The sequence below is a fragment of the Chiloscyllium punctatum genome, chromosome 46 (genome assembly GCF_047496795.1).
Source record: "Chiloscyllium punctatum isolate Juve2018m chromosome 46, sChiPun1.3, whole genome shotgun sequence".
Lineage (NCBI taxonomy): Eukaryota > Metazoa > Chordata > Chondrichthyes > Orectolobiformes > Hemiscylliidae > Chiloscyllium > Chiloscyllium punctatum.
The window spans coordinates 46,398,257-46,423,228 of record NC_092784.1 but is presented as its reverse complement, the minus strand read 5'-3'; the positions used below and the strand labels follow the sequence as shown (position 1 = coordinate 46,423,228).

General features: G+C 49.5%; 1 protein-coding gene across 1 annotated transcript; it reads left to right on the top strand.

The window, feature by feature from the left end:
• On the top strand, window positions 1–22,503 carry LOC140467993 (uncharacterized). Its single transcript, XM_072564117.1, has 2 exons — window positions 1–276; window positions 17,247–22,503. The coding sequence occupies exon 2, from the start codon at window positions 17,354–17,356 to the stop codon at window positions 19,088–19,090; it is 1,737 nt and encodes a 578-aa protein (XP_072420218.1). The 5' UTR covers window positions 1–276; window positions 17,247–17,353; the 3' UTR covers window positions 19,091–22,503.
• Window positions 22,504–24,972: the final 2,469 nt, after the last annotated feature.

Sequence of the window (24,972 nt, the reverse complement as noted above, 5' to 3'; positions counted from 1 at the left end):
TCAAACGTGACTAGGCAGTTAAGTGGCTGTTATGCAACGACCGACCTACTAACACATATCCCCATAGTTCCTGGCAATGAGGAAGGAAAGGTACAACATAGCAGCCAGAGCAAAGGATACAAACTCAGCAAAGATACAAGTTGCTCCAAGATCCACACAGGAAAGCAAACACCTCTATATCCTAAATATATAGAGCAAGAGATCAATTTGTATATGTTATATCTGGCAAAGGAGCAGTGCACAGTTTGGATGCTTTGTGTAAAGTCTTAGCAGAAGGTACTGTGTCAAATCTCTGTGTTGTACATGTGTAGTGATGGTATCTCTTTCTCTCTCTCTCTCTCTCTCTCTCTCCTGTTCCATTCTGTCAGCCCAGTTTACCAGCCTTGGCAACGCTTTGCCAGTGTTCTGTCTTACTTATATGTAAAGTGGGTCAGTGTGATGACTGCTCCATGTTGATCTAATTAAGTGCTGGATAGCTGTCTTTTGACAGAAGTGGAGAGTGGAGTGTGTCTGTGTGAGAGAGCCTCTTACTATATTCACCTAAATAAACACTTTGCTATTAAGTCAGTCGAAACATGCCTTGTTTCAGAAGCTAATGATTATTAATTGATTCATTAATGATTGAAAAACCTTTTTAAAAATGGCTAAAATTGTTGGCAATTTAAGTGGAATCCGCTGAATTTGATTGCAGGATCAGAGAGAGACTCGACTTAATTGGACATTTTTATTTTTAGAGCGGTCCCTGTCAGATGAGTGGATTTATACCTCGCCTGATCTATAATTAAACTTCAATTCTGTGGGTGAAATGCCACACGTTGGTTGCGTGGGAGTGAGTTTGCCAAACGGCAAGCTGTCTCTTATGGGTCCTGTTTATTGTGAGTTTCTTCAGATCTGGTGTCTGTGGGGGTTGTAGGGTTGGGAGGGAACGGAGGTAGGGGTGGCGGGGGGGGGGGGTGAAGGGGGGGAAGGGGGGGGGGGTGAGGCTGGTGAGAATGTTGGCCTTGCCATTTCTCGAGCTTCCAGCATGGCTCTGGATGGGGATGGGGTGGGGACGCATGTTTCTGTGTGCAACAGTCGTTCAGATGTGTATTTGCACACGGGGATGGGTGAGCGCCTGAATGCTGAGATTCCTGGACTTGGCAATCAGTAACCCATTAAGTCAGAGAAGTCAGGGTGAAGGAAATAGCAGAGCTGAAATAACACATGATAGAATCGCCAGCTTTCCATCTGGACATGTTTCTAACAGAGTAGCCCATGACTTTGGGAATGTTTATTTCAGTCATCTTATAACCTGTAGTTGGGGATGTTCTTTTTTTAAAAAAAGAGGTTTTTTTTAAACTTTTACTTTTAATTTTTGTGTGAAGTTAAAAAACTGGGAGATATTAATTGGAAGGGAAATTGAGTGGACCCGCATACAACTGAATAGCGATTGATAAATGGACAGTTTTCATTGCTTTTGAGTCAGCTTGCTGTGATACAAATCCACAGCAGGCTAAAGAGATCCTTTGGCCCACCCAGTCAAGAACAAACAGCAAGCCACCCTTCCATCATCCTCAGAAAACAGTAAGGATTTTAATCCTCTCTAACTCCAGAGTCAATGACATAACACTAACCAGGGGCAGGACAGACTGAGTGCAGTGTTTCTTTGGCTGGAGAGTTTGGAACCAAGGTGGGGGGGGGGGGGGGCAGAATACAGTGTCAGGAACACAGGGTTAACCTGAAGTTTGGGGAAAATATTGGTCATCAAAAAGGTAGCAAATTCTGTGGAGGCTGGGATTCACCTGAGAAAGAGAATGTTGGGATTTTAAATCACGGGGTATGTTAAGAATATGACATTGAGATAGAAGATGCAGTGCAGATGAGAAGGGTGGGAGGGGGTGAGGGGTTCCTCTTGTTCCTGTGTCTCCATCCTGCTGTTCCTCCCAAGGGTATCCTGGGATATTTGGAAAAAAAAATCATTCAACCAGTTTAACCAATCTTGTTGGCTGTGGGATCTTGCTATGCGAGGCGGTTGCCGGAGTGAGACTCACTTCAGCGGGCCAGCACTTTGGAAGGGAAGGGCGCTCCATAAATGCAAGGGTTCGCCAGACCGAGCAAGTTTCGGCTGTTGCTGTTTGGGAAGGAGACTCGTTTGCTCCAGTCTCGCAGCGTCATCTATTTTGACTCTCTTTCGAGTCTAAAAATAAAACTTCAGAACCATATGCTCCCTGGATTCCCTGATCTTCAGAGCTATGCAAATTCTGGTTCTGCCTTGCGTGAAACAGAAACGACTTGGAAATGTACAGAGTGTTCTGTCAGAGAGTGTACACAGTGTAAAACTAAGTGTAGGCAAGTCACATTTCTGATTAGGGAAACGTAGTCAGGTTTGGAAGGGTTGGTTGATCTCTAAAGGGAAAGGCTGAGGGGTGACTGCTTACATCTGCAAAGGAGCTCATCAAAAGGGTCAAAAAATCATAACCTTCAATATGATTAGATTCCCAACAGTGTGGAAACAGGCCCTTCGGCCCAACCAGTCCACACCGACCCTCTGAGGACCAACCCACCCAGATCCATCCCCCTCTGACTAATGCACCTAACACTAGGGGCAATTCACCCTCATCTTTGGACTGTGGGAGGAAACCCACGCAGACACCGGGAGAATGTGTAAACTCCACACAGACAGTCGCCCGAGGGTGGAATCGAACCTGGAGCTGTGAAGCAGCAGGGCTAACCACCGAGCCACCAGGCCACCCCTAAAGAAGGGCTCATGCCTGAAACGTCGATTCTCCTGCTCCTTGGATGCTGCCTGACCTGCTGCGCTTTTCCAACAACACATTTTCACCCCTAAAGATAAGGCTATCATCCATAAATCCCGATGATTCAGGCAGGAACCTTTCTACTCTGAGAGGTTGCAATGTTGAAGTTGCCACCATTAGATGTAATTAAGCTCAAGTGGCTTTGAGCTTTAAAAAAAAGGTCAGAAAGAATATTTTTATTTTACTTTAGTCCAGGCTCGCATTTACTGTCCATTCCGCTCACCCACATTGTTCAGTGGTTAGCACTGTAACCTCACAGTGCCAGGGACCCGGGTTCGATTCCAGCCTTGGGTCTGTGTGGAGTTTGCACATTCTCCCCGTGTCTGCGTGGGTTTTCTCCGGGTGCTCCGGTTTCCTCCCACAGTCCAAAGATGTGCAGGTTAGGGTGGATTGGTCAGGCTAAATTGCCCATAGTGCCCAGGGATGTGTGGGTCAGGGTGAATTGGCCATGCTAAATTGCCCATTAGGTGCATTAGTCAGAGGGAAATGGGTTTAAGTGGGTTACTCTTCAGAGGGTCAGTGTGGCCTTGTTGGGCCAAAGGGCCTGTTTCCGCACTGTAGGGAATCTAGTCTAAGACATCACTGTAGGTCTGGAGTCACGTGTAGGCCAGACTGGGTGAGGATGGCAGATTTCTTTCTATAAAGGACATTAATGAACCAGATGAGGTTTTTAAACAACAGCTAGACACTTAACATAGGGGTGACGGTGATGGCATTATCACTGTTAATCCAGGGCACCTGGGTTCAAATCCTGCCAAGGCTGATGGTGGAATTTGAATTTGATTAAACGTATCCAGAATTAAGAGCATAATGATGACTGTGAATTGAGTGTCAGGGGGAAAACCCAGCTGGTCCACAAATGGGAACCAAACCACCATCCTTACCTGGTCTACAAGTGACTCCAGACCTCTGGGGCAATTAGGGATGGGCGCCAGTGATGCCCTTATCGTGTGAATGAATTCAAAATAACTCCAGATTGTTACTGAATTCTAATTCCACTGTCAGCTCTGGCGCGGATTCAAACCCAGATCCCCGGAATGTTACATGGTTCCCTCAACGAATAGACATATTAGATTTATCTCTCAGCTACTTCCCCTTACCTCCACATTCCTGATGAAGGGCTCACGAATTGAATTGAATTGATTGTCACGTGTTCCGAGGCCCAGTGAAGGACTTTTCTTGCGAGCAATACAGGCAGATCACTGAGTTCAGTAGCACAGATAAGTAAATAATAGGGAAACAGCAGCAGAAACCAAAACACAGGGACAGGCGAATGTTAAGAGTTTGAGAGTATTCAGTATTCTAACAACAGTAGGGTAGAAACTGTTTTGAAACCGACTGGTGCGTGCGTTCAGGCTTCTGTACCTTCTCCCCGATGGTAGAGGTTGTAGAAAAACATTACCAGGGTGGGATGGATCTTTGAGAATGCTGGCGGCCTTTCCTTGACAGCGGGAATGGCAGATGGATTCTGTAGTTGGGAGGTTGGCCTTTGTGATTGTCCCGGCCGCGTTCACCACTCTCTGTAACCGTCTCCCATCTTGAATTGAATTATGCTGAAGTGTCGACTCTCCTGCTGGTCGGACGCTGCCTGACCTGCTGTGCTTTTCCAGCACCACTCTCTCGACTCTGACTCTCCAGCATCTGCAGTCTTCACTTTCTCCCAATCAATATAACCACTTGTAGTCTCCTGGCTGGAAGCTTTCGTGTGAAATCACTTCACAACAAGTGCAATCAGTGTCTTACTGAATCATATAAAGATCTCACAGTGACTGGATAGAGTGCATTCCATGAGGGCGTGGTTTTAAGAAAAAGATGTCTCCCCTTTTAAGGGAGAGTTGAGGAAACTGCATTGGATGGGTCTTGATGTTTACTGAGGGTTGTGTTCAATGGATTAGGACAGCTCAGTGGTTAGTGCTGCTGCCTCATGGTACCTGGGTTCGATTCCACCCTCGGGTGACTGTGTGCGTGGAGTTTGCACATTATTTGCACGGAGTTTCCTCCCACAATCCGAAGATGGGCAGGTTCGGTGGATCGGCCATGGGAAATGTAATATTATAGGGGCAGGCTGCTCCTCAGAGGGTGGGGGTGGACTCGATGGGCTGAATGGCCTGACTCCACACTGATTTGGGACTCTCTGCGTTTCAATGGAGTCCAGGGTTAGATGGGGTGTGAGGGTGTGGGTGAAGTGGAAAGTGGAGCTGAGGCCACAACCTGGTTGTTTTGAATGGCGGAACAGGCTGGAGGGGCCGAGTGGCCTACTCCTGCTCCGAATCCCCAGAGAAACCAACCTGCTGCAGGATTGCAAGCAGTGACCATGGACTGCACACAGTCAGGCAACTGCAAATGGTGGAGGGTAGGCCAGCAGCAGTTCCTGTTTCTCGACGTGAAAGTGACTCTCTCTGCCTTCCTGAGCAGTGAACAAGCTGCTCTCTGCGTCTCTGACCTCAGTGTTTGCAGCTTCCTTTTCATCTCAAGTCTCACGATGTAGCTGGCTCATTTTACTCTTCTAAGTGTCATACTTGCCTTGAAACAGGGAGACAAGGACCTGGTGTACATAGGGTACTGTGGCTCTGAACTAGGTTGGGAGCTTGAATCTGGCCAAGTCTAGTTCTGAAACATGAACCCATGTCACAACTCAGTGTGTAGGTTAGGGTGGATTGGCCATGCTAAATTACCCATAGTGTCCAGGGATGTGTAGGTTAGGATGGACAGGCCATGCTAAATTACCCATAGTGTTCAGGGATGTGCAGGTTAGGGTGGATTGGCCATGCTAAATTACCCGTAGTGTTCAGGGATGTGCAGGTTAGGGTGGACTGGCCAGGCTAAATTACCCATAGTGTCCCGGGATGTGTAGGTTAGGGTGGACTGGCCAGGCTAAATTACCCATAGTGCCCAGGAATGTGTAGGTTCAGGTGGACTGGCCATGCTAAATTACATATAGTGCCCAGTGATGTGCAGGTTAGGGTGGATTGGCCATGCTAAATTACCCATAGTGTTCAGGGATGTGCAGGTTAGGGTGGATTGGCCATGCTAAATTGCCCATAACGTTCAGGGATGTGCAGGTTAGGGTGGATTGGCCATGCTAAATTGCCCGTAGTGTTCAGGGATGTACAGGTTTGGGGTGGATTAGTCAGGGGAGAATGTCGAGTAGTCAGGGAATGGGTTTGGGTGGAATACTCTCTTGGGGGTTGGTGTGGACTTGTTGGACCAAATGGTCTGTTCCCACAAAAATAATAAAATAAACAACATAACCAACATCGAACAATCAATATGCAACCAAAAAGGAGGCGTTAAAACTTCTCGAGATTATGCATGAACACCTTGTGCTTTTTAATCCTGTGCAAACCTAACTTGAGGGTCTGAATTACCCGGGTAACCTAGGAACAGTGACCTTTGTTCTCAAGCCTGTATCTCAGCCTATTTTTAAGCTCACTACAGGGAAGTGATTTAAACAGTGATGTCAGTCATAAAACGGTGGATAAAAATAGAATTACAACCGAGGCACTGGAGAGATTGTGACATTTCACTGGGCGCTAGTTTTTCTTTGTCGAAATGGCCTCAATCCTCCTGCTTCAGAGGACAAAGAAAGTGCCCATGTGAGGAGTTGTCTATCCCTGGTGCGATACACACTGTTTTACTCAGCTTCTAACAGCTGAAGGTTATGTAATCGGTTTGGATGTGGTGCCTCTGAAAGAGGAACTTGGCTTTCCTGATTGTTGCGTATCAGTAATGTGGAAAGTTAATGTTAAAAGGACCCTGCGTCTGAGATGAGAGAGGATGTACCTCGATGGATAGTATCCATCACGAGCTGGGGTAGTCAGAGAGCCACTCTGAAACCTGGGATGGTTCTGCAGCTCTGCACCCCCCCCCCCTACTTTTTATTTCAGTTTCTCTGACTCAAATGCACACACTCACACAGGCACACACATCGACACATGCACGCGCGCACACACACAGACAAACACACACATACACGCATAGACACACACACCTTCACACACATATACACACTCATAGACAATCACACAGACGCACACATACACAGAGACACACACACTCACCTCCATCCAGGAACACACATACACACACGTCCTCTCACACACGCATACACACACACACAGACACACATACTCTCTCTCCCTCCCACACACACACTCACCCACACACACATATATATACAGACACACATACACACACACACATGCCTCCACATACATACACAGGCACACACAAACATTCACTGACGTACACACACACTCTCATACACAAATACACCGACACACACCCTGTCTGTCAGATACAAGCTCCTCAAACACATACCCACACAGTCCCGCTGTCAGATACCAGTTCCTCCAACATACACACACACAGTCCCACTGTCAGATACCAGTTCCTCCAAAACACACACACACAGTCCCACTGTCAGATACCAGTTCCTCCAAAACACACACACACAGTCCCACTGTCAGATACCAGTTCCTCCGAAACACACCCCACTCTCCTCAATTGATACCAGCTCCTCAGTCACCCTCACACATTGCCTTCCCACTCTTTGATATCTCCTGCCCCATCAGCCACTCAGAGAGTCTGTACCTAGTGTGGGGTTCTCAAACTTTGGAACACTGGTTACTGTCAAGACACTGACTGAGCAGACAGCACAGGAACCTGATGTAAGCCTGAACAGCTGCTGGCCAGAGTGTACTGTAGTGATGGTTTAGTGGTGATGTAATTCTTTCATACAGACTGACTGATCTTCATTGCTGATAAACGTGGGAAGCAGCAAAGTTGAATTTCTGTTCACACTGTTCCAGATGTCACAATCTTTCTGTCTGCTGAGCTAAATGAAACTTCACATCTATTCTCTAGACCCCGCAGTCAAACACTGCGAATTGTTGCAAAAGTCGCATTCCTGCGGGATTCTCTGGAATAAAATGCAGGCAGGGACACAGGCAGAGTCTCACAGTCGCACAGTTACTGTACCTTTGCATGTTGCTGCCCAGGTACTGTTGAGTTACAGATGGTACTAATACAACCTGTTGATGGGCCATGCAGATTTTGGAGACTGCCAAGTATTCAGCTCTCAGCTCTTGCCAGTCTGTAGTTAAGTGGTTACCTGTCACTGAGCACAGGGTATGTGGGCACTGTGGTGTTTGTACAGACTGCTTTGTCAACTGTATTGTTTGTGGCTGTGACTGGTCAGCAATGTGGCAGATGTTCCAACACCACCATCACCCCGCCCCAACCCCTCTAAAAATACACTTCCCACCCTCTCCTCAGTGTTTGTGCCCCCTCTCTCATGGTACTGCCCCACTCAGACAACTTTTTGACTCTGAGTCTTCACTGTTGGAAGCAGACCCAGGTCCTGGCTGGATGAGCAGACGCCTTCGATGCAGCTTATTGTGCTCCACAGAATTTAGATTTCTCCCCGATTTATGGGAGTCCAGCCGCCCCTGCCAAAAAAAAACCCCAAAGCAAACCAAACCTCGGGCCCCATGAATCTGAGTACAGCTGCTGAGATATTCAGGTGGAGAGTCACAGAGATGTCCAGCACGGAAACAGACCCTTTGGTCCAACTCCTCCATGATATCCCAACCTAATCTAGTCCCACCTGCCAGCACCCGGCCCATATCCCTCTAAACCCTTCCTATTCATATTCCCATCCAGGTGCCTTTTAAATGTTGTAACTGTACCAGCCTCCACCACTTCCTCTGGCAGCTCATTCCATACACATACCACCCTCTGTGTGAAAAAAGTTGCCCCTTAGGTTCCTCTTATATCTTTCCCCTCTCACCCTAAACCTATGCCCTCTAGTTCTGGACTCCCCCCACCCCAGGGAAAAGACTTTGCCTATTTACCCTATCCATGCCCCTCATGATTTTATAAACCTCTATAAGGTCACCCCTCAGCCTCCGACACTCCAGAGAAAACATGCCCAGCCTGTTCAGTTGCTTGCTGATTTCTTCCCGTTACAGAGCCTTCTCGTGAATAATACAATCAATACAGCACAGGATTAGGCTTTTCAGCCTGCCAGGCCTCTGCTGATCCCTAGTCCTTATTTAGACCTGCTACCTGTTGCCCATACATGGTATCAATCCCTCTGTTTGCCTCCTGTTCATCTGTCTGTCAAATGCACCTTGAACATTGAATTTTATAGAATCCCTGCAGTGTGGAAACAGGCCCTTAGGCCTGACAACTCCACGCCAACCCTTCAACGTGTATCCCACCCAAACCCATTCCTCTACATTTACCCCTAACCTACACATCCTTGGGCACTGTGGGCAATTTAACATGGCCAGTCCACCCTAACCTGCACAACCTTGGACACAATGGGCAAGTTAGCACATGCAATCCACACTAACCTGCACATCCCTGAACACTATGGGTAATTTAGCATGGTAAAAACAATGACTGCAGATGCTGAAAACCAAATACTGGATTAGTGGTGCTGGAAGAGCACAGCAGTTCAGGCAGCATCCAACGAGCAGCGAAATCGACGTTTCGGGCAAAAGCCCTTCATCAGGAATAAAGGCAGTGAGCCTGAAGCATGGAGAGCTCTCTGCCTTTATTCCTGATGAAGGGCTTTTGCCCGAAACGTCAATTTCGCTGCTCGTTGGATGCTGCCTGAACTGCTGTGCTCTTCCAGCACCACTAATCCGGTAATTTAGCATGGCCAATCCACCCTAACCTACACATCCCTGAACACTATGGGTAATTTAGCATGGTCAATCCACACTAACCTGCACATCCCTAGACACTATGGGTAATTTAGCATGGTCAATCCACACTAACCTGCACATCCCTGAGCACTATGGGTAATTTAGCATGGCCAATCCACCCTAACCTGCACATCCCTGAACACTATGGGTAATTTAGCATGGTCAATCCACACTAACCTGCACATCCCTGGACACTATGGGTAATTTAGCATGGTCAATCCACACTAACCTGCACATCCCTGAGCACTATGGGTAATTTAGCATGGCCAATCCACCCTAACCTGCACATCCCTGAGCACTATGGGTAATGTAGCATGGCCAATCCACCTAACTTGCACATCTCTGAACACTATGGGTAATTTAGCATGGCCAATCCACACTAACTTGCACATCCCGGAACACTATGGGTAATTTAGCATGGCCAATCCACACTAACCTGCATATCTTTAGACTGTGGGAGGAAACCGAAGCACCCGGAGGAAACCCACACAGACTCAGGGCAAATGTGCAAACTCCACACAGACAGTCGCCCAAGGCTGGAATCGAACCCAGGTCCCTGGCGCTGTGAGGCAGCAGTACTAACCACTGAGCCACCGTGCCACCTTTAGCTAGCATGCCTGCCTCCACCACCTTCACTCTGTGAAACATTTTCTCCGGGAAACATTCCCCCTCTCGCCCTGAACCTGTGCCCCCTTCTAGTTGACCTTTGCACCCTGGGGAGAAAACTTCTGCCTATCCAGTCCAATCGGAATACGTGAGGCTAGAAGCTGGAACACCACTGGGATCTGAGGCAGCTGTACGTGTTTACACATGGTCAGGTCAGATCAGGACAGAGACACACTATCTCCCTCTCCCTCCCCTCTTGGCTGCTTCCCCTTGACAATGAAGGAGGTGGACTGGTCGGTGGAGATTTCGACAACTGTTCTCTTGGAGCTGAAGGCTAGACTGCATTGCTCACAGATAATTCCTGACAGTTCCAACACCATTCTGTCTTTATTCCCGTTCTAAGCTTACTTGGGCCTCCTTAACACCTTCAGTGTGTTCGTGGAACACAGAACATTCCATTCTCATCCATATGTTTATCCAATGACCATTTAAATGCCCTTAAAGTTGGCGAGTCTACTACTGTTGCAGGCAGTGCGTTCCACGCCCCTAGTGCTCTCTGAGTAAGACACATATCTTCAACATCTGCCCTATATCTATCACCGCTCAATGTAAAGCTATGTCCCTCCTGCTAGCCATCTGGGAAAAAAAGACTCTCACTATCCACCCTATCTAGCCCTCTGGTTATCTTGTATGCCGCTACTAGGTTATCTCTCAACCTTCTTCTCTCTAACGAAAACAGCCTCCAGTCCCTCAGCCTTTCCTCATAAGACCTTCCCTCCAGACCAGGCAACATCCTGGTAAATCTCCTCTGCACCCTTTCCAAAGCTTCCACATCCTTCCTGTCACGTTCCCCATGACCCCCCCAAATCCTGCTGCCAATCTGTGTCATCAACACTCAGTCAGTGGGAAGAAACTTTTTGATATTTTTAAAACATTTTTAATTCCCTTCAACTGCGAATGAGCTAACCTTTCTCCCGGCATGGCCAGGGTTTAATTTTAGCTAAAGCCTTATTCCCTGCATTGGGCTAATTAATGGTTGACCTATTTTTTTTCTGCTCAGACAAAGCCTGGCTTACATCAGGCAGCACTCGCTGGCATTCGGTTGATGGCTCTCGGTTTCAGAATCTAGGTTTTCTCTCGATGATTCGATGTGACCTCGTTTATTAAATGCGCACAATGTTGCTGCTGTACATTCCCCCTCCCTGACCTACTTTAACATGTCGACAGGTCATGTGTGATTCCTCTCCCTGTCGTCCATGGAAATCAGGCAGGTGGGCGAGCCCGATGTATCTCTCTGGATGTTTCAGGTGGCATTGGAGCGGGAGTAGGCCATTTGGCCCCTCGGGCCTGTTCTGCAGCTTCTCATCTGTCCCCTGGTAACTCTCGAACCCCGTTACCTGGAAGAATCTGTCTCCCCCTAAACCTATGCCCTCTAGTTCTAGATCCTCCACCACAGAGAAAAGACCTTGTCTATTTATCCTATCCATGCCCGTCATGATTTTATAAACCTCGATAAGGTCACCCCTCAGCCTCCGACGCTCCAGGGAAAACAGCCCCAGCCTATTCATCCTCTCCCTATAGCTCAAACCCTCCAACCCTGGCAACATCCTTGTCAATCTTTTCTGCACCCTTTCAAGTTTAACAGCATCTTTCCGCTAGGAGGGAGACCAGAATTGAACGCAGTATTCCAACAGTGGGCCTAACCAATGCCCTTAAACATGGACCTCTCAAAACTTCTACACTCAACGCACTGACCAATAAAGGAAAGCATACCAAACACCTTCTTAACTATCCTATCTCCCTGAGACCCCACTTTCAAGGAGCTATGAACCTGCACTCCAAGGTCTCATTGCTCGGCAACACTCCCCAGGACCTTGCCGTTAAGTGTATAAGTCCTGTCCTGATTTGACAGTAAGTTAAGACCGGAGGGAATCGGGACAAGAGTAGGCCATTCAGCCCCACGAACATGCTCTGCTGTTCAATAGGACCCCGACTGAGCTGAGAGCAGAGGTCACACTATTGTGGCAAACCGTAAAGAGGACGATGTAAAAGAGAGGTGGAGAAAGAGGGAGGACGAAAGGGCGCAACGTAAGAGAGAGGAAAGAGATTGAGGAGTAAAACAGAGGGCGATAAAGTGAAGGGGAAGTTCATTAGGGTAAACATGGGGAAAATAAATGAAAAAAAAAGATGGTGTGGTTCTGTTAAGAAAGAGTTTCAGTCGTGACAAGGGACACGCCAATGGCAATCTTCATGAGGCCTTCAGTTTGAATAATGCAGCGAAGCCAAGCAGTCTCTGAGTTCAGGATGTAAATGGTCAGGTGGCCTACCATACTGTCAGGAGGGAACACGAGCTGAGGCTGGACAGACTGTGAAAGAGGCAATGACAATACTGCTGAAAGAAATGGGATTAAAACAGTAAGCCGCTTCTTTGGATGAGTCGGGATGGCTGTGAATTTTCCAGTCCCTACAATGCTATGGAAATGAGAGGTGATATGCGGCTGAGCTAGAATTTATTCTAGACTTAGTGGCAAAACTCTGAGGTTGCAACTGAATTGCACAAATAGGGGTAGCAACTGGTGTAATCGATGCTGGGGAGACAGTGGTGCACTCCATCTTGTGCTCCTGATCTCACAAAGTCACGGCATTGTGAAAGACCCAGTGAGGCATTTTGAACTCTCCGCAACAGTTACATTTGCAGAAATGCCAACAATAAGATGAAGGACAGTGCACGGAATGGAGGAGACCACACTGAGGAAGGTCAAAGGTGTGAGACAGTGCTCGAACGACAAGAAGCTGAATCGATTTGGACAGAACTATTGAGCTAGGAAGAGGCTAGGCTTGCTTCGAATGATGGCTGCTGGAGAGATGGTCAGGTTGTGGTTCAGAGATATCACTGCAGTAAATTAGCTCATAGGTCAAACCTGAAGGTGGTCAAGGATTTGTGACGGTCCAGAAGCAGTGGCAAAGTGATAGCCTAGTGATATTATTGCTGGATTGTTAATCCAAAGCCCCAGGTAATACCCTAGGGCAACTGGGTTCAAACCCTGCCACAGCTGATTGATGGAATTTGAATTCAACAGGAACAACTTTGGAAATAAGAGTCTAGTGATGACTCACTGGTCAGAAAAGCCTGTTTGGTTTGTTCAAGTCCTTTATGGAAGGCAACTGCCATCCTTATCTGGTCTGGCCTAATGTGACTCCAGACCCACAGCAATGTGGGTGACTTTTGAGTGCTCAGATGGGCAATAAATGATTGCCTACTCAGTGATGCCCACATCCCGGGAATGAATGGGAAGACGTTAAGTGAAGGTGAAATGTCTGATTAAAACTGGTGCAATATTGTAAGCTTCTCAGGTGGTTGGAGGCGGCTGAAGGTGTTGGCACGCAAGTCAAACTCTGGAAGCCACCTCCAAGGAGGGAAAGTTGGGCCTGAATGATGGAATGACATCCACCCCCAGAAAGCCAAGCCAATGCAATGGGGAAGATGAAGACCTGGAACCTATAGACCATAGAACATTACAGCGCAGTACAGGCCCTTTGGCCCTCAATGTTACACCGACCTGTGAAACCAATCTGAAGCCCATCTATCCTACGCTATTCCATTCTCATCCATATGCCTATCCAATGACCATTTAAATGCTCTTAAAGCTGGCGAGTCAACTGCTGTTACAGGCAGGGCGTTCCATGCCCCAACTACTCTCTGTGTAAAGAATCTGTCCTATATCTATCACCCCTCAATTTAAAGCTATGTCCCCTCCTGCTAGTCATTACCATCCAAGGAAAAATGATGTCCACTGTCCTGTTTAACTCTCTGATTATCTTGTATGTCTCAATTAAGTCACCTCTCAACCTTCTTCTCTCTAACGAAAATAGCCTCAAGTTCCTCAGCCTTTCCTCATAAGATCTTCCCTCCATACCAGGCAACATCCGAGTAACTCTCCTCTGCACCCTTTCCAAAGCTTCTACATCTTTCCTATAATGCCGTGATTAGAACTGTACGGGAGTATTGCATATAGTTCTGTTCACAGCATTATAGGAAGGAGTTTCAGATAGCAGCCACTCATCAATCCACTCAACCTGGAGCAAGTCTAAAGCTTAGACTGCTAGCCATGTCCAGGCCAGAAGAGATTCACAGTGTCTCACAGGCCACCCAGCCACAGATCGCTGATAGACCTTAAGAGATTACGCCGATATTTTTGTAACAAGTGCCTTCCTGGTGAATATTGCCTCAAAGTGAGACCAACTCGACATCCGCTGAGGAGATTTCCAGCTGCTCCCCAAGCCCAGTCTCAAAGGTGACAGGGAACTTTGAAACGAAGGGAGTGACCCAAGGGGATAATTCCTACAAACTGGATCAGCAGGGTGGGAGCTGTGGGCGGAAAAATACCTGGAAAGGTTGGCTTATGGGGAGAGATTGAGCGGACTGGGACTGGACTCATTGGAATTGCGAAGGTGGGAGGGGAGGCGGGGTGCGATCTTATAGAAACATATGTAGGGTGTAGATACGATGGAAGCAGGGAGTTTGTTTGCACTGGTGGGCGAAACTAGAACAAGGGGGGAATGGCCTCCAAATAATGGGGGGGGGAGGGGTGTAGGTTTAGGACTGAGTTGAGGAGGAACCTCTTCACCCAAAGGGTTGTGAATCTGCCCAGGGAAGCAGTTGAGGGTACCCCCTCGTTGAATGTTTTTTGAAGACAAAGGTAGATGTTTGAACAGTAAAGGAGTCAGGGGTTACGGTGAGCAGGCGGGCTAGTGGAGCTGAGATCCGCCATGATCATACTGAATGGCAGACCAGGAGAGAGATTGTGTGTGTGTGTGTGTGTGTGTGTAGAGACCAGCAGGTGCGGGACGAACTGGAATTAACATCTGGTTTTGTTCCTGAATGGTACGTTTTGTCATTGACCAGACATATTGGGGATATTTTAACTGCAAAGTATAGTGTGAAAAGAAATGCATTTGGACATTATTAAAACACGATATGAAGCAGATATTATTTCACTCCATCTCCTTGCTTGATATATAATGTATATCTCTGTGTAAATTCATATTACAGTCAGTATCTCGATGGCACACTGCTTAATGACTGATTGTGCTGAGACTCTGATGAGATCTACTGACCTATTGTGTTAATCCATCCTGACCTATTAACTAATTTGCTGCCGACGTGCAACACTTTGCTTTTTTTAATCAACTTTATCTCTTTTCTTCCTTCTGTGCTGAGGTCTAATCTTGTCTACAATGATTCCAATGCTGTCAGAATGGCACGGGGAAGGCTATCCATGAGACATGGCCTATGATTGGAGCAAGGTCAATAGGCTCTAGCTTCCACCCTGGACTCATCCATCACCTCACCTTTGCAAATACTTAGCCCCATATCTCATTGTTCGCTGTTCCCTTTCTTCATTCCAAACGGAACGACAAGCTTTTTCATTCCCCCCCCCCCCACTCCCCCACTGGAATTCATAGAATCCCTGCAGTCCATGTAGCCATTTGAGTCCACACCGACCCACCAAAGACCATCCCACTCACTCCCCTGTATTTCCCATGGCTGACCCGCACATCTTTGGATTGTGGGAGGCAGAGACGGGGAGAACGTGCAAACTCCACACAGGCAGTCACCCGACGCTGGAATCGAACCCGGTTCCCCGGCGCTGTGAGGCAGCCATGCTAACCACTGAACCACCCAATGCTTCATCATTCCAATTTGTCACAGTCCCCTTGTGAGGTGATCCAGGTACATAGCTGAGCTGTTCCCAATATGTTTCATAAATCCACTGGCTTCCTCTCCATATTCACCCCTTTTATTTCTGGCCGGTTCCCAAGGTATAAACTCCATTATGGATCATTCTGGATGGATGTTCCTGTATGTGACATCCTTGCCCTTCAGTGACAGAGGGTTCAGGTTGCAGAATCCTTAGTGAATTGTTGCACTCAATGTGGTACATGGTACCCACTGCATTGTGCATTGGTGGTGGATGAAGTGTAGGTGTACGATGGTGGATGTAGAGCCAACCAAGCTCTGTCCTGATGGTGTCCTAGGCCCAACCATCTTCAGCTGTTCCATCCATGACCTTCCCTCCATCATAAGTTCCGAAGTAGGGATGTTCGCTGATAGTTGGACAATGTTCAGCACCATTCGTGCCTCCTCAGATACTGAAGCAGTCCATGTTCAAATGCAACAAGATCTGGACAGTATCGGGCCTTGGGCTGGCATGGGGCAAATAACACTTGTGCCAGGCCATGACCTACAGGAGAGAATCTAACCCATCTCTCCTTGACACTCGACAGCATTACAATCACTGAATTCCCCCCACTACCAATACCTTGGGTATCACCATTAACCAGAAACTGAACCCGATTAGCTACCTGAACGCTATGGGTAAAGAGCAGGGCAGAGGTTAGGAATACTGCAGTGAGTAACTCACCTCCTGACTCCCCAAAGCCTGTCAACCATCTACAAGGCACAGGTCAGGAGTGGGATGGAATACTCCCCACTTGCCCTGGATGGGTACAGCTCCAACAACACTGAAGGAGCTCGACAACATCCACCCACCAAGCTGATTAAAACACTCTGTCTACCACCTTCAATATTCACTCTCTTCACCCACCCAACACTCCATGGCAGCAGTGTGGACCATCTACAAGGTGCACTACAGAAACTCACCAAGGTTCCCTTGTCAGCACGTGCCTGCCACTCTCCCAAAGGGCAAGTGCAGTAGACCCATGGGAACGTCATCCTGACCTGGCATGATATCACCATTCCTGGGTTAGAATCCTGGGAGTTCCCCTCCCCAAACATCCCGGGTCAAGGGGGTGGGGGGGCGGGGGGGCGGGGGCACCTCAGCTGCACCTTCTCAAGGGCAGTTAGAGACAGGCGATAAACACTGGCTGAGTTAGTAACATCCCGCGAAAAGATCAAAAGAATTCCCATTCTAGTTCCAGTGGAAAACCATTGGGACGGGGTCACTTTTCGTTCCAACTCCGGCATTGTGTAGCCTGCTCTGGAATCCCCTCATGAGGACCCTCCCTGAACTCCCTCTTCTGTTCTCTTTGTTTTCTCTGTCGGTGGTTGGACCTGAAATTGTTGAAAGAATATTAAAGTCAGTCTGTTTTGTGTCCCCCCTATCAGGGCTGATTGGAGGACCGTGGCATCATTGGGAAATGGATGGAAGCATCATTCTCCAAACGGAGCTTTAGGAACAGCAGGAGGGTGCCCCCCCGAGGTATCATCCAGGAATGGAATCTGGTTACTACTCTGAGTTGGAGAGCCTGGCTTCAGCTCCTCTCTGCCTCTCAGAGACCCTCGCCCCATACAGCGAGGGGTTAGCCCCGAGGAACAGGATTGGGAAGGGCCGAAGCACCAGCTCGGGCCGGAGGAAGCGGGAATTCATCTCCGACGAGAAGAAAGACGCCACCTACTGGGAGAAGAGGCGCAAGAACAATGAGGCCGCCAAGCGCTCGCGGGAGAAGAGGAGGATCAGCGACATGGTCTTGGAGAATCGAGTGCTGGCGCTCAACGAGGAGAATGTCAGGCTCAAGTCGGAGCTGTTGGCCCTGAAGCTGAGGTTTGGCCTCATAACCACCGCCACCTACGCGGTCAAGAGCCAACAGCTGGCCGGAGCCTCCAGGAGCTCCTATTACAGCGCTTACCCCAATGGCTCCAGCGGCCTCCTCAACTCTGACTCCTCAGAGCCCGAGCACTCGAGCCGAGGGAGTGGGCTCATGGCCGGGAGCAAGTACTCGCCCCGGGGCTCTCTCTCGGATGTTTCTGACGGGTCGTCGAGCACCAGCGACAGCCCGGAACCCGTGGTGCTCCGAGACGTCAAGGCCTTGACGGACCAGGAGCTGACGAAGGAGGCCGAGGTGGGGAAGGCCGGCTGCGGTGACATCGAGTTCATCAGTTACCAAGACCCCAGGAGGCGTAACCCGGGGCCCGGGGATGTCAGGCAGTGTGGGCCACAAGGGGGCGCGGGACACCCTCAGACCCATCCACCCCGACTGGAGGACCTTTCCTCTTCTTCTGCTGTGCCTCAGCCTAACCCAGTAGGCCGCAGGGCGGCTTACACACAGTCGACGGGACACAGCGCCCCAGTGAGGCCGCTCACCATTGGTGGGCTAAGTGAAGCACTTACTCCGCACGGGCTCAATCAGCTGCATGCTGTTGACCGCTCAGTCTCCAGGGCCCACAGGGTCAAAGGTCACACTGTCTCCAGGCAGCCTGCTGTTGACGTGAATGAGAATGCTGCTCCTGGGCACACAGTCACTGAGGCGTTGGGAGGGCTGGAGCAGGCACCGTCCTGGCAGTCCCCAAGCGAGAGCGAGGAGCTCGAAGAAGCCGGTGCTCACCCTCAGGACGAGCTCCCTCCGTCCTCTGCCCCACGCGGTTTTCCAGCCGCCAAGCAGGAGGAGCGCCCCTTTGCCCCATGCCCTGTCATCGAAGCTCCCCGGGTGTCCCACCGAGGGGCGACGGCGCGCCCCAGTGTTCCCGTGGCAATGGCAGCCGACTGCGGCCTTCCCGACAGCGAGGGCCGAAGCCTAGTGTGCGGCTCCCAGTCCCCGGAGCTCAGAGCCACGGCCCTCCCCCACAAACTGCGCCTCAAAATCCGGACCACCCCAGTCGGCGAGCGGACCGCCAAAAGCCCAAGCCGCCCACGGCGACCCAGCTTCCCACCTCACGGAGACACCCCCCTCGGTGGGGGATGCGCGGCAGTGGGGGGCGGAGCTGAGCTCTGGAGCGAATCCGGGATTCTGGACGTGAACGCGCTGAGGCACCAGCCGCTCAATGACCCGGAGCGGTACGGAATTCCCAACGGGACCAGTGGGTGTCACAAGTACCTCAGCGCGCCGGCTGGCCTGAGCTTCCAGGCTGTGAACGCGGCCTACTTCCAGGCTCTGGGACAGAACGTTGTGCAGGCTGCTGACACGCTCTCACTGCACGAGAGGAACGGTTTGGTCAGTCCCACCGAGGGGTGAGGGGGCACCAGCAGCCACAGTGACGCGGAACACGGACAACACGCGCTCCGAATGGTCTCAAACTGAGCAAGGGCGATCGCTGTTCCCCCTCCACCCCACCATCGCCATTGAGTGGCTTTCAGAAGATGGGGGCTCCTCCTCCGGTTGTCCCCTGTACCTTCAGCGTATCAGGGACTCATTCAGCGTTGACCAGGCTGTTAAGTTTGGCTGAGGGGTGAGGCAGCAGGTCTCCCAGCATGGTCTCTCTCAGTGGGTAAAGATCTAGAACCGAAATGAACGCAGTTCTGTGTGACATGACTTCGGGTCTGAGACCTTGCTGTTCTTAGAACCAACTGTGCCATGCTGTTTGCCCACCTCACCTCAGTGTGGCCCAGTTGGTGGCACCCCGCCTATGGGTGGGAAGCAATCCCTTGTCGTTTCCTCTGAGTGGAAATTATGAGTCCTTTTCCAGTCTCTGTGCATTGTCTTGTCTACATGAGTCCCTCAAAAGGTGCACTTGCATTGAGTCCAACCTTTTCCCACAAGTGTCAGTCAATACTGAACTCAAGGGGACATCAAGGTGGTATTAAAAAGAATGGCCGGGAACACTGAGCAGGGCAGACTCTGTGAGAGAGCGATGTGTTCCTATTTCAGACAAAGTCACACATCACCAGGTTATAGTCCGACAGGTTTATTCGAAGTCACAAGCTTTCTGAGCGCTGCCCCTTCATCAGGGGACGAAAAGCTTGTGATTTCAAATCAACCTGTTGGACTATAACCTGGTGTCGTGTGGTTTCTCACTGTGTCCGCCCTAGTCCAACAGCGGGACCCACAACGTATTTCAGAACCTGGCTGTTGAGACCTTTTCGAGCTCCCCAGAACCACAGGTTTGGAAATTCCACCTGCATTCTGACCACCGGGTGAGGCGTTCCCCAAATAACCATAGAATTCCAGAATAGCTAATGTGTGCCAGAAGTCCATTCAGCCCATCGGGGTGGGTCTCTGCAGCAGCGACTCGCCTGCTCCCATCCTTCAACATTCTACCTAGCTTTATCCTTCAGACAATGACCTGAGTCTCTCTCTCTCTCTTTCTCTCTCTCTCTCTCGCCAACAATGGGTCGAATCTGCCTCCGCCTCACTCGGCGGGCTGTGTATTCCAAATCCCGGCTTCCTGATGCAAAATGCCTTTCCTCAGGTCGCCGGCACATTTTAATAGTCACTCCACACTATTCCCCCACCCCCCCAACTCCCCACTTCCTGATCCTTTCACCAACTGGTGGCTCACGCTGCCCCTTGTCTCCTCTGTCCAGAAGCCCTCATGTCACCGCGCTATGGGATTTGCCCTCAGCCCATCCACTAGACGGGAGCTGTATTCCAACCTGGCACGAGGAGTCTGATACGAGGCACCTTGGGCGAGTTATCACCAGAACTGTCGTGAATTGAGACAATTATAGGGGGAACCTGAGAACACCCAAACTTTGTCTGAGTTCCGTCTATGTTGGGGTTGCACCTGTAGCCATGTGACACCTGTCTGAGGAAAAGCAGCACGTTGATGGCCAGCTATCAATCATCCCGTTGCATCTTGTAAAAATGAAAAAGCACCGGCCCCCTGTCCAAATATCCACGTCTCCCTGACAGCTGTTTTCCAGTTGCAATAGAGAAGGTCTTTTTATCACAGGGTGGGGGAGTCCACAATGAGAGGGTGTCGATTCAGGGTGAGAGGGGAAAGATATAAAAGAGACCTAAGGGGCAACTTTTTCACACAGAGGGTGGTATGTGTATGGAATGAGCTGCCAGAGGAAGTGGTGGAGGCTGGTACAGTTACAGCATTTAAAAGGTATCCAGATGGGTACATGAATGGGAAGGGTTTAGAGGCAAGTGGGACTAGATTAATTTAGGATATCTGGCCGGCATGGACAAGTTGGACCGAAGGGTCTGTTTCTGTGCTGAATTAGAGTGGTGCTGGAAAAGCACAGCAGGACAGGTAGCATCCGAGGAGCAGGAAAATCAAAAAGCCCTTCATAAAGAGCGAATGGCCCGAAACGTCGATTTTCCTGATCCTCGGATGCTGTCTGACCTGCTGCGCTTTTCCAGCACCACCCCAATCTAGACTCTAATCTCCAGCATCTGCAGTCCTCACTTTCGCCACTGTGCTGTATGACTCTATACGGGGAAAATGACAAAGGAGGAACAATTTTAATTGTTCAGATCCATTGTCTGCAAAAAAAGGGCCAACAATTTATTGTATTTGGGCCCTGAGTTTCTTCAGGGATATTTCGGTTGTCCGGGAAGATAATGCAGAGGAACTGGTTTTGAATTAATTTAGAAATGGGATAAAAGTTTTAGGTTCCCACTAAAAGACTCAAATGTAACGTTATTTAAGACCACAGATGGTTAGAAACAGGAACAGAAGCAGGCTATTCAGCCCCTCGAGCCTGCTGTCCCATTAAACAGGATGTTGGCTGATCCAACATTCCTCACGTCCACTTTCCTGCTCTCTCTCCCGGTAACCCTTGACTCCCCGACTGAACGGGAACCTATCGATCCCAAACACGAGGACACTTCCCCCACAGCTCTCTGCTGCAAGGAGTTCCAGAGACTCACAAACCACTGAGGGAAGAGATTTCTCCTCATCTGACTCTTTGTTGTTCTGGGACTGTGCCCTCTGGTTCTAGACTCTCCCATGAGGGGTACCATCCTCTCAGCATTGACCCTGTCCAGTCCCTTCAGAATCCTGCGTGTCTCAGACAGATCCTTCTAACGCTATTGCAGTTAGGATGAGAGTGGTGTTGCAAAAGCACAGCAGGTCAGGCAGCATCCGAGGAGCAGGAGAATCGACATTTCGGACAAAAGACCACCTTTTGCCATTTCGGTAGAACTTGGTGCCCGTCCGCACCCTGCATCTGGTGCCAGGCTGGGTGAGGGGTGTTGTCAATGCAGTGCACTCGCTACGGGGAGCTGTGTGAAAGCAACGTGCAGTCTGTTCAAACGGATACCAAAGGTAACGGAGGGTTTTCTCTCCCTCCCTTTCTCTCACCCAGTCTCCGAGCCCATTGCTCTGTTGCTGTGTCATTGGGGGTTGACCCCAGCACTGCCCCTGTCTCTTAACCTCCGTAAGACAATCTCAAATGCAAGCACCTCAGTGAGGTTCAAACCCAACTGCCCCGGGTCAGGGCGCTAGGCCCGAAGGAGGTTCGGCCTGGTCAGTCTGAGGGGGTAGTGCCTCTCTGAATAAGTGTGCACTTTGTATGAATCACGTTGTGTGGTAAATATTGACACTGTTATGTATTTATAAGGGAGAGAAATGTCCTGATATTTCATGTCTTGTGTCAATTGTAAAGCTGTTCCTTTCTATCAGAACTTTGACGATGAATGTGTGTGTTTTTTTTAAACCATTCGTTGTACATTATGTAAAAAGCTGTCACGTGCCTGTTGTATAGCTTTGTACTGTCATTTTGTTCTGGAATAACACTGTACCAGAAAGGAGAGAAGAGAATGTTTATGTGGACAAAAGAGGATGGAATCGGAATTAATGACATTGGCCGATCCCACAGTGTGATTCTGAGAGAAAACTGTGCCTCTGATGTGCCACAATTACTGCGAATCCGCAGGGTTCTGTGGCATTTTCTCCAATGAGGGGAGCACATTTTCCGTGGTGTCCTCTTGTGATTCCTCCCTCTCGAACCAACAGACCAGGGGATACTGGGGAATCTCAGCAGGGTCTGGGGAGAGACAGACAGAGTTAACCTTTCAACTCCAGTGCCACCGCTCTTGTCTTCAGGAGCAGGCGACGGGTGAAGGTGGGACGGTGGCTCAGTGGTTGGCACTGCTGCCTCACAGCGCCAGGGACCCGGGTTGGATTCCAGCCTCGGGTGACTGTGTGGAGTTTGCACGTTTTGGTATGGAGTGCGCAGGTTCCCTCCCACAGTCCAAAGATGTCCGGGTCATGGTGAATGGGTCATGCTGCATTGCCCTGTCGTATGCAGGTGAGGCGGATTAGCGATGAGGAGTGCGGGCTGATAGGGTAGGGGGCGCGCTGGACGCTCTATGGAGGTCGGTGCAGACTCGGGCTGAATGGCCTCTCCCTGCTCTGTGGGGATACGTATTCCAGGGCACTGGCATTACATCAGTTGGCACCGAACTGAGGTCCCATCTCTCGAACACAACTTTAAACTGTGGCCCCTGTCTGCTCTGTCGGGAGTATTCAACAGTGCAATTCACGTCTCGAGCCAATCAGCGCTGCTTCTTGTTGTGGTGGGAGTTTACTGCGTATAAATTGGTTGCCGCGTTGCCAGTAGCCATTCGACGTCACTGACCGAAAACCTCTGCGGGGCGCAGCGGGCTTGTGTCGGTCGCTGCCTAAATGCGAGAGCTTCCTTTTCGAACGGGATGCACTTTGACCTCTCGCCTGCTCGCTCAGACTGCACTGCGTTCGCTGATGCTCACTCAGCCAGACAGTTAAGCTGCGTCGTGTAATGACTTGAGAGACAGCCAAGGCCCGCTGACTGAATTAGGCTGCTCAGTTAACTCTTCCTGAAAACCAGGTCACTCAACTGGGTCAGAGAGCCTGAGAGAAATGTACAGGCAGCCAGCGAACGACATTAGCAAAAAAGACAAAGGCTCGTATAAATAACACACAGCAGGGGCACTGTTACACACTGAAGTAAGTTAGGACTGAGTCCATTTCTCTGTTACAATAGACGTTCTGTTGAGCAATCCCCCAGCCTTTGGAATGGAAACAAAAAAAGAGGTGTGTTAATTGGAGGGAAATGTTTAACATAGCAAACAGTCCTGAGATTGTTTGATAAAGGGCAGAGCACACAATTATGTTGACCTGATGCCTCACCATGGCACTGGTTCACAGAGTTCATTCTCCCTCACATTACCCACAAGGCTCAGAAAAAAACAAACAAAGATCTGTAAAGGTAAAATCTGTAAGTCTAATCAGGTTTTCTGTCACCTTTAGGGGACAAATCTGACCTTTTTTTCAAATTTTAGTTTCTCAAAATAACCTTCATGAACATCTCTTTATAAATGGATGTTACTGTTACTAATTTCCTGTTAGTACAAAGAACATTACAGCACAGGAACAGGCCCTTCGGCCCTTCCAGTTTGTGCCAAGCCAGAGCCTCAATCTAAACCTGTGGCCTATTTCCTAAGGATCTGTGTCCCTCTGCTCCCTGCCCATTTATGTATCTGTCTCGATGCGTCTTAAACGTTAGCTCAACTTGGCCGAAGGAATTCGTCGTCGTTCAGTCATGAACCAAGCTGTCTATCACTCACTCAGGATAAAGTTCAGGCACTGTTTTACTGTAAGGAAGGATAGACTTGCCCTGGAGCGGCACTGTGAAAGTTCATGTGAACAGTCCCTGGCCTGGGCAGGAATTCCCTCCGCCCCCCACCCCCTCCCACCCCCCCCCCCCTCCCCCCACTCCCCCCCGATAAAAGGCTGTGTGGATTAGGTCTTCACTTCACAGAGTTTACAAGAACCAGGCCTCAGCTCAATAATAGACACAGAATTCTGCAGGAGCTTGACACTGAGAGTTGGGTCTGGCCTGGGCTGGGGAATCAAGAATATGGAGAAAGGCCTCAGGATGAGGGGGGCGTGTCGTTTGGACTGACATGAGGAGACATTTCTTTACTCAAGGGGCTGTGAGTCTCTGGAACCCTCTACTCTTTTAACCTCCATCACTCCCACTACAGGGACACCACGGGGTTAGATACAGAGTAAAGCTCCCTCTACACTGTCCCCATCAAACACTCCCAGGACAGGGACACCACGGGGTTAGATACAGAGTAAAGCTCCCTCTACACTGTCCCCATCAAACACTCCCAGGACAGGGACACCACGGGGTTAGATACAGAGTAAAGCTCTCTCTACACTGTCCCCATCACACACTCCC